Source organism: Drosophila busckii, chromosome 4 (genome assembly GCF_011750605.1).
Source record: "Drosophila busckii strain San Diego stock center, stock number 13000-0081.31 chromosome 4, ASM1175060v1, whole genome shotgun sequence".
In the NCBI taxonomy this organism is placed as follows: domain Eukaryota; kingdom Metazoa; phylum Arthropoda; class Insecta; order Diptera; family Drosophilidae; genus Drosophila; species Drosophila busckii.
This window is the reverse complement of record NC_046609.1, coordinates 636,343-646,818: the sequence shown is the minus strand read 5'-3', so window position 1 is coordinate 646,818 and position 10,476 is coordinate 636,343. Positions and strand designations below refer to the sequence as shown.

The window sequence follows — 10,476 nt, the reverse complement described above, 5'->3', positions numbered from 1 at the left end:
AATTCAAAAAACGTGAATTTAAAGCTATAGTTTCAAACATTAAATGTTTTATTTCTGACCATGTCTTTATGTATTTGTATTAGTATCTGTATTTTTTTATTTTAAGTCCAACGATTATTGGCAGCACTGGTTAATCATTGAAAATAATAAAAAAAAATTATAGTATCACGTAAATGTAAAATGAATTCAAAGAATTACACTATTCAACAGGAAGTATTAAATTACTAAAATATATTAATTAATATTATTAATAAATTTTAGAATGAAAAATGTCATTTGGATGCTTTTAAAAACACTGTCGAAATTATCGATAGTGGCGAAGATTATGCATCGATAATATCGAAGGTATTGCATCACTATAACTCTATGTCAGTGCTTTGCTTAACACCAATTTTCTTGGAGCGTTAAGTGCAACTTCTAAAGTTGCTTATTTGAACTAAGACAACTCGAATTGTCATTTTGATTGTAAAGCCGTAAAATAAATCTTATAAAAAAAACTTTAAGAGCTACGTAAGTTTTTATAAATTTAAATTCGTATGTGGGAAACGTGGCAGAACAATATGTATTCTCTTTATGGGCTGCCAACTTGTGAAGACTATGTATGTATGTACATATGTATATAAATACATGACTGTGTGCGTTCAACACCATTTGCAAAACTAACGCCGTGCAAGTGCTAAGACTTATGAACTTTATTTTGGTAATAAATTATTTTATATGAATATATAGATGCATTTCACATACACGCGTTTATTAATTCTAATACATACATACAAATTAGTACGCTTAAGCATTAGGAGTGGTGCACTAATAATATTCCCAAAAATAACTTATTGTAATGAAGTATTTTCTATGAATATGTTTTCACTTCAAGTTTTTGCAAGATATCAACTTGCTTTTTTTTAGGTTATGTTGGACCGTGCTTGTTCTAAGGTTGTAGCCGATGCCATAATAGTTCAATTTCGTTCTACACACAAAAGTCTATTATGTATGTACATACATACATACATATGTATATATAAATACATGAACTCATATATACTATGTATGTATACATATACATTTATGTATATTCATATCATATAAAACTTATGCCTGTTTGAGCATTGTACATATTGTTAATACATAAAAACAAAGTTTGTCTATGAACTTGACATACATAGTATGTATTGACGAAAAACCACAATTCAAATTGTTATATTGTAATTTCAGCGACAGCGAACCAAGCTAAAAAGTGAGCAATCTAATAATGACAGACTCAATGAAATTTGGACCGGAGTGGTTGCGCAACATGTCAGCGGAGCCACCTGTCGCAAGCGGTAACAATATGTCAGGTATTAGCGGTGCTGCGTGCCCCGGAAGTGGTGCTACTGCCGGTGGAATAAACATCGCCATGCAATTACACAGTTTTGGCAGCGGCGGCGTCGGAGGCGGCAATCAAGGCAGTCATGCAACAGCCTCCCGAAATATGTTCCCGGAGTATCGTTATGGGCGCGAGGAAATGTTGTCGCTATTTGATCGAAATTGCTTGTTACCGCAGATTCTACCCTCATTCAAAAAACTGTTTATTGATAAAGTACAGTACCCCCTTGCATTAACCCCAAGCTCTGAGGATGAGATGAACACTCAAAGTCCTCTTGGATGTAACGTGAGTTCTTTTATATCCATATTGTAGCTGAAACTAGTGACGAATGTGACCTTCTTTACAGTCGCGTCCGAGTTGGCTTCAGCGCTCGGCTGGTGGATTTGGAATACCGTCTCGAGGTTCAGGCCGGGGTGGAACAGTTGATCGAGGCCGGATGCGTGGAAAGTCTAGCTATCATTCAATGTATCAGAGAGCAGGGGCTATATACGATGACAGTGTGCCAGCTGTATCGATAAAGGTTAGTCATGACTAAAATTCAATGGGGTTTCTATTTATTTTTAAATTTTCTTTTCTTTCTTAGTCGGAGCGTAACTGGAATGAACGGAATGGTACAGGTGACTCAGCTGCAGTCGGCGTGACAGTGAGTGTAGCTGGAGGCGGTAGTAGTGGTGTTGGTGGTTCTGGATTAGATTGGAATGGCACTCCAAGCTCTAGCCCTCGAAAGGAGTTTTCAAACCATAATCGCAATATGGAAAATTGGCGCAGAAACCGAAATGAAGACGGCTCAGGGGATGGACCTGCTACTGCAGGTGGTGGGACAGTTGGTACTGAAGTTTCGGGTTGGCGCAGTGGCTCTAGTCATCGCTGGGGTAAGGCTTGGTAATACACCCAGCACCGTCTCCTTATAAATTATTGCCATCATTATAGGTCGATCGACAAGTTGGCGAGACGAAGATTCAATACAAGGTACTAATTTGGATGGCATTGGCTTCACTGTAACTGCACCCAATGTACAGCGCTCAATTTCAGTGTTGGCCACTGTTGGAAACGAGCGGGGAATTGCTAGTGGTAAAGCATCAAAGTCTGTGCCTCCAAGTGTTGGACCAGGTCGTCAAACTGGCTCAAAATCAAATCCAACGTGGCCGGGCCAAGATGTAGAAGATAATTTGCCTGAATGGGCAATGGAGAACCCATCAGAACCAATCGTTGGTGGTACATTCGACTCAAGTGGTGCATTCCATGGGGAGCGTGATGTACAACTGCATAACCAAAGGATTAATGCTAACAAGTTGCCAGACGAAAGCTGTACAGGGAAGGACGAAAGCTCAGCCGAAAACATCTTAGACTTAAAAATGGAGCCGGTACCTTTGGATCAGTCAAGCTTACTTATTAAGCCAATCGAAAAGATGATTCAAGAATCCAAACTGCAAAAAGAATGCTCGGATGTTGGAAGTTCAACGAGTAAAGGCGTACACGAAAGGAGGGATCGGGATGTAGGATCCCAAACATCAGATACATCAAAGTCATCGCCTACTCATGGTGACATTTCTGAGCGAATTAAAGAAGTAGCTGATGAGGTGGAGAAATTAATAATGGATGATGATAATGTTGATGTCGTTAGATCTGACAGTCAAAAAGAAGATAATCCAGCTGAGTTGGTCTGCACTGGTAATGACAGTGTTAATGGTAGTGTTGCCGATAGCACTACTATATACACAATGACTACGTTGCCAAACACTGGAGTTGTTGATCCAGGTCAACGGCAGCAACATCAATTACTTGGCCAACTAACGGAGGCTGGAATTGGGCCCCCAACATCGGGTTTGTTGGTTAGTGAATTGGCTCAGAAGCCCTTACCTTTTTCAGACCAAGTTCCTCAGAATCATCATCGTATACAACAAGAACAGCCTCATTTATCTGGACTTTCTACGCATGTCATAAATGCAAACGCAAATGATTTATGGTTTTATCGTGATCCGCAGTCAAACGTGCAGGGTCCGTTTAGCGCGATTGAGATGACCGAGTGGTATCGTGCAGGCTATTTTAATGAAAATCTTTTTGTACGCCGGTTTTCGGACAGTCGTTTTAGGCCGTTAGGCGAGCTAATTAAGCTTTGCCATGGTAACATGCCCTTTACGCACAGCCATCTTTTGCCGTCGTCTCTGGATTTGGACAATTTACCTATACCCATAATACCGCAGCAGCATAAGCCAATGCCTCTCTTGCCCTCATTAAACGACCAACAGCAGCGTTCAGGTCCCGGTTCTGGCTCTGTTTCAAGTTCTAGTCCAAGTATTGTCGATGAGCAACTAAAGGCAAACGTGACTGCTGCTGCAGATTCCTTAAGCGCAGCAATCAAAGGACATTTAAGCGCACAACAATCTATCGATACGTCTCACATGCTAACCATGCGTTTTCAAATGTTGCAGGATCAGTATTTGCAACATCAAGAGTATCAAATAATTTCCGAGCTATCGAAAAACGAATGCTTTCAACGCTTAGATCCAACCCAGAGAGAAGCAATTGTTCGTGCCAAGGTTCAGATGTTAGTGCTGCCCGAATATTTGAGCAGCTTTAGCGGATTAAGCAATTCTCTGGCTGCCTTAAACCCAATTGCTGGCAATCAGCTCTACGATGCAATCGCTCAAAAGGCAAAAAATGACGAACAGCAGCATTTATTTCAAAGTGGAGGGGGACCACCAGAGCAACGTCCTCCCAGAGGCAATTTTCTAGATGCCAACAATTTTATAGTTAATGCACAATTAATGCATCAGCAGCAGACTCGACGACAAGCAATCATCAATCAGAAAACGGTGCATCCCCATCCAGATCCTGAGTTAAACAAATTGAATGATGGATCAACTGATATTGGACTTTTGAATGAATACAATCTGCGAATGCTGCTGCGTGGCCCATCAGGAGCTGGTGCGGCTGGTCAGCAGCACAATGCAGTGGTTAAGCCAAGTCCTGGTGTAGACTTTATGACCGAAGCGCAGCTGTTGGCTTCACAATCATTGATGATGCCGATGTGGTCGCAGCAACAGCAGCAGCAGTCCGCCCAACCTTGGTCGGCAATTTCAAACGCTAAGGTTACTTTGTGGGATGTTGCCGCGTTGGAAGAAGAGCATAGTCAACAGAAACACAATCATTTAGTTACAGAAAGCCAAACAACCCCAACATATCCTTCGAGTCTTAATGTTACAACACAGCAACAGCAGCAACAACAAGAACAGGAGCAGCAACAGGAACAACCACAACAGGGTCTGGATGAGGAAGCGCAGAAAATTCCACAAATTTTACATATACCAAACCAACAGCAGCAACAACTGTCAATATGCAAAATGATTTCCAAGCAGCAGACCCAAACTGTATCTAAGCCACAGGAGGGAAAGAACCAACAAACTGAGTTGAAGATAAGCGATGAAGAGCGCCGGCGAGATCAAGCTGAGGAGAGGCGGCGTTTGAAGGAAGAACGGAAGCGTCAGCAATTGGAAGAAGAGAGACGCCGCTATATGCAAGCAGAGGAGGAAAAAAGCCGTCAGCTACAAGAGGAGAAAGAACGTCAGCAGCTGATACAAACTCAACGCCGAAAGGCTTTACTTGGTATTCCACAACCCAACACTCTCAGTTCACGTAAGAAATTCCTATTTATTATCTTTAAAACAATGGCACAACCTTGCAACAAAAACGTAGCATCTGCATTTACGTATATTTTAGAAAAAAATTGATCAGTGGATTTGTGTAATTATGTCTTGTTTTTTGTTTTTAAAGCAAACGATAATATTCCTAAATGTATTTTTAAATTTAAATCATATTATTTTATAACTGTTAATTATCATGTTGTAATATTGACCCATATTGAAAACATAATTTTAAAGATTAATATTTGGTCTTGCTTATATGTATGTATTTTAGGTAAATTCTGATTCGAAACATTTTTTGTATAGCAATAGTTTCTTTGTAATATTTTTGATAGCTGCATCTGGATCAGGATCTACAACTGGAAATTGCAGTGAATAGTAAGCAAGTAGTTTCTAAAAATGAGCAACAACAGGGAGCGCGTGCCCATGGAAATGCCACATCAGTTGCACCGTGGTCTTTGCAGACAGTTAACGTAAGCAGCGCTCCGGGGTTAGCTGAGATACAGAAGGCGGAGCGACGCGAACGGCGTGCGGATCAACAGCGTCAGCAAGAACAATTGGAAAACAAATGAGAGCGATACTGCAAGCGGCAGCGGCTGAGGCTAACGATGCATTACTCAAATGGCAGGCCTCTCCAGCACCAGCACCCGTTATGAGCTTGGTCGACATTCAAGCCGAAGAAGCCAAGCGTCTGGCTAATGAGTTACTAGAGCAGCAACGTCGGCGAGAAAGCGAACAGCAACAACAGCAAACAACGATTGCATCTAATTTGAATTTGCCTGGCAGCCTGTCCAACATTTGGGGTAATGCCACCAACAAGGCATGGAGTGCAACTACTGCCAGCACTATTATTGGCTCTGGGCACACTACATCTTCTGGTACAAGTCTATGGGACAATACAAAACCAGCAGCAGTCTCTGTATCTGCCAAACATACACCAAATATGGCAACTTCCACTGCAGCTTCAGTGCTCTCTGCTGGTTTACCAGCCAACATAACCAACAGTAAGCCGCAGTTTAAGCCAGCTGTCGCCGTTCCATCGCCGCGTAATTTACGAAAGAGTCAAACTTTACCGGCAATGCAGAAAATTGCCTCGAAACCCGCTAGTAGCAGCGGTCACACTCAACAGCATGATAAGAACAACAGTAAGGTTGGAATGAGTAAAGCCAACAGTAAGCCTGCTTGTGGCGGAGATGATAAGAAACCGAATGGTACCAAAATCCCGCATCAAAGTGGCGGTTGCGAGAGTAAGATTAGTGAATATGAGAATGAGTTTACTATATGGTGTATAAAGAGTTTGGACAATATGTCAGTTAAAGTGGATGGTAAATAAACAGGCACAATTTCATATATGTATATATAAAAATATTTTGAATATCCTTCCAGTACCTACTTTTGTGGCCTTTTTGCATGAGGACCAGAAAGCGCGTATGGAAGAAAGGACTTTCCGCATATATTGGGTATGTACTCCCCACCGCGGAATTAATTTAATTTTTAAGAATTCTAAGTAATTAATATGATTTAATTAGTATTTAGTTATGGCACCTATCACAAATTACTAGTATACATTTGTGTTTGTTTTTTTTTGTCGTAAAGCGCGCTTTTTCCATTTTCAAAATGTTTTATTTTTCGATTTGCTGGACAGAGGAAAGAAATAAATAAAATATAGGTGTAAATAGGAGTAGCTACATAGAAAGTTTGGCAATTCTGTCTTATAGTATCCGAGGTGCTTTCACATGCATTATAGACAGATATGGATCAGTTAGTCTTGATGATCAAAAATATACATATATGTTCTTAATGGAGTATGCGGCGCCCCTTTTTCTTTAATATGACAATTTTACATTAAAAAAATCATTAGTGTCTAAAAATAGGTCTGTTAATATAAATAGATATGATTTAAAGATATTCAGCTCTCAACGCTAAATTTTGTGTTATTGTATTTTTGGAAAATATTCTTCAACTTCCAACAGATACACTTTGGCGATTTTATAAAAATGCTAAAGGGTAGCAAGAAGTTGTGCCAAATGTATGTAACCAGGAGAAGGCGGCGTGCACGACCCCATATAATTATAATATATTTCTTGATCAGCTCGACGCACCGCTGAGTCATATTAGCCATGTTCCGTCTGTTCCGTCCATCCGTCCGTCTGTTTGAGTGCGTGTTCTTCACAACTTAGACTAGCAAACCAAAATATGTCCCTGTGAGGTGACTCTATATCCAGGACACTCCCGATTTTTATTTTATTTCTCCCTGCCTCCCCCGCAAACGAAGAAACGATTAAAGCCACGTACATTTAGAACGATCGGCATAAATAACATTGGAATTAATTTAAATTTAAATTCCATATAGACAAGCGGTGCAGGTGCTGACTCCGCCATACGAACAACGTCGCTGCCGACGCAGCAGCTGCGCGCTGCTGACGCTACGCGAAATGCGAGCATGGACGCTCGTCCGCTGTTTGTGTGTATTGTTTAAATGAGTGCATAGCGGTGTTTGCTGCGTATGCCCAGTCAAAGTGTATCTAAAAGTTGGTGGCGCCCAACTTTTTTTTGTCCACTTGTTTAATAATATGAAATTTAACTGTTAATTGTTTTTCAGGGGAAGGAAAGGAGTCATCTGATTTTTCTAAACAATTTTTGGAGCGACGCAGCAAGTACAAGAGTCTGCAGCGCGCACAGAACGCGCATAATGATGACATGTGTAAACCGGCGCCAGCTATAACCCCATCTTCTAATGACAATGGTGAAGGAAAGGTAAGTTCCATAACATTATATTTATTATGACTCTGTCCAATATATTTTTTACATAGAATAAACAAAAGAAAATTAAAAAAAATAAGATGACTAAAATGGATGCACGTATTCTGGGCTTCTCCGTTACCGCCGCAGAGGGTCGTATTAATGTTGGTGGGCGCGACTACGTGGATGGGCCATAACCTCAACTGAAACCCTAACATCAAGCGATAATATGGGCAGAAATTGCCATTTCTATGCTTAAATTAAAACTAAAGATTGAATGGAAAGCAAGGTCACAACAGGATGTAGAAATAAATATGTTATCAATAAACATATTGCTTTAATGCAGAAATGAATTTCAAATGCAGTTGTTTTAAATTAATGTGAATACTTAAATTCTTGGATACTTTAGTATGATTGATTTTCTTATAATAAAAAAACACTTCATTTACTTTGCGTTTATTCAAACCTTTGTACACAAACGGTGTTCTCTTATTTTTCTATGTTTCTTTGATTATGACTTATGCGACACCATTTCAATATGCGGCGGTGGAGTAAGCGATGCATGAGTTCTAGTTGCTTCTAGGCTAGCTCGACGAGCTGCTGCTGCCATATACGTGCCATAATATCTGCTGAGTATTTGTGGGTCAACATGGTGGCTTAGGTCAACATACGCTTTGGGAAGCGATATACTTGGAAGAGTTGATGTGGCTGAAGCGGTAACAGCCATTGAGCATTCTTCTAACGAATTAGAGTCATGTTGACTGCTGGCTACTGAGCTGCCTTCTAAGATTGGAGACATTGAAACCGTAAAATTGTGCTGCTCGGATTCCTCGTGTTCTTCTATGTCTCCATCAAATGAAAATTGTCTACTGCCGTCACATAAGTATGAGTTATTGTCAGCATCGGCGGGTGAGAGAATACGTTTAAAAACCTCTGTACTTAAATGATGATGTGAGTGTGTTGTATGGTGCTCGTGGTCGCAATCTTCTTTTTGTTCTTGTTGTTCATCATCTCCATCCACATCGACATCTGGATCGCCGTCCGTATCAATCGGTTGAGTATTCACATTTTCTAAAGGACTGTCACTGGGTGGCTCAACAACTAATTCTCGGTGTATGGTTTGTTGCTTCTGTACTTGCACCTTTGTAATCACTGTATGCTGAGTCTGTCTTGTTGTCCGAGCGTCATCCTCAACAATATCAACATCAACTATTTGCACGTCAGGAGCTAGTAAAGAGGCCACATCAAACTGCCGCTTGCGCGTTTGGGAGTATAGATTTGCTATTGTTGTGGTTGTCGTTGAGTTTATGTAAGCAATATGCTGATGTTGTTGTTGGTGCTGGTGTTGGTGGAGATGCAAAGGCTGATATGTGGTAGTTTTGTGTCGTTGGGATTGTTGTCCTTCCGATTCTGGTTGTTGGATGTGGATCTGTTGGCGCTGCTGTAAAGTCGTGGCTGTAGTTGTTCCTGATGACAAAAATGGAGGAATATGGGTTGCAGACGGTAAGGAGTTAACAATGCTTCGTCCGAAAAGCTGACCAAAATAATGGTGATGGTAGGGGTAGTTTGCGGCAGCCAACTGTAGGGATGCCTGTGATGAAGACGGTGGTGGAGGGGTGGTCAAGTCTAATGGTGGTGGGCTGGGTGAATCAGTACTAGCATCGTCCACAGAAAGTCCCATATGCTTGCGCACTTTACGCTGAGCCTTTCGACGTCGAAAATCACCTTTGCGAAAGTCTTCCATATTTGCCGGATGAATAGCCCAATAGTGACCTTTGCCATTGGCACTGCGACCTGATTTAATAAAGCAATCATTCAGCGATAAATTGTGCCTTATCGAGTTTCTCCAGCCTGGCCCGCGTGTACGAAAATATGGATAGTTATCCAATATATACTGATAAATGTCGGAAAGCACCAACTTTATATCGCTGGAGCTTAGTATTGCCATAGCAATAAGTCCTATGTAGCTATGCTGCGGCTTCGGCTCCTCTTGCTGGAAAATGCGCTGTGACTGGGGAAAGAGCGAGATGGTTGATAAACGATTTACACTAGCTTGGCCAGCGCAGTGCACCTGTCCCGCGTTGTATGAATGCATCCATGGCGAAACGCCATTTGATGTAGTTGATGCTGCAGCACCTGCTGCGTATTGAGGGCTTTTTAAGCGCTCAATGTTAAGCGCATAGTTGTACAGCTGTAGACGGTACTGTTCCAATGCCAATGTAGTTGTTGTGGATTGCGGCTGCAATTGTCTGGGGCTAGGCATGCAGCCGGCGCTAGCAATAGGGTGATACATGCCGGCCAATATCGACTGTGATGGTGGCTTAAGAACGCGCTCCTGCTGTTGGCTGTGATGGCTATTTCCAGGAGGGGAAGTCTGTAACTGTTTCAAGTCAGTGTTCGCCATTTTTCGCATTCTTAAGCAACCGTTTAAGATAATCAGCAACTAGAAATAAATTATTTTGAATTTTATTAGAATTTAATAGAATATGAAGTAAAATTCCGCCCCATGCATTATATTTGTGATTAGCAAAGGAACTATTGTACGATACACATAAATATATATATTTATAAAAAATTAAGTATGTATTTGTACTGTGATGCGTAAGCTGCTGTGTACATATGAGTGCGTACCTGACTTTCCTGGGATCACCCAGCCAAAGTGTATCAAACATTTTAATGCGTTCTTGTTTTAGATGACATATAAAAAGCATGACAAACCCTAAAAAT

At 41.0% G+C, this 10,476-nt stretch overlaps 2 protein-coding genes across 2 annotated transcripts; one reads left to right on the top strand and one right to left on the bottom strand.

Annotated features, from left to right (window-relative positions):
- The first annotated feature begins 399 nt into the window (after positions 1 to 399).
- Positions 400 to 8,109, top strand: LOC108607394 (GIGYF family protein CG11148). Its single transcript, XM_033294632.1, is given in 10 exon segments — positions 400 to 510; positions 1,213 to 1,648; positions 1,710 to 1,883; positions 1,947 to 2,235; positions 2,294 to 4,999; positions 5,380 to 5,565; positions 5,568 to 6,332; positions 6,394 to 6,471; positions 7,610 to 7,764; positions 7,821 to 8,109. Coding segments are annotated over 9 exon segments (4,878 nt in total). The 5' UTR covers positions 400 to 510; positions 1,213 to 1,249; the 3' UTR covers positions 7,947 to 8,109.
- Positions 8,110 to 8,194: 85 nt separating this feature from the next.
- Positions 8,195 to 10,126, bottom strand: LOC108607349. The gene has a single exon (XM_017998034.1). It carries the CDS (start codon positions 10,040 to 10,042, stop codon positions 8,261 to 8,263), a length of 1,782 nt encoding a protein of 593 aa, XP_017853523.1. The 5' UTR covers positions 10,043 to 10,126; the 3' UTR covers positions 8,195 to 8,260.
- Between the last annotated feature and the right edge of the window lie 350 nt (positions 10,127 to 10,476).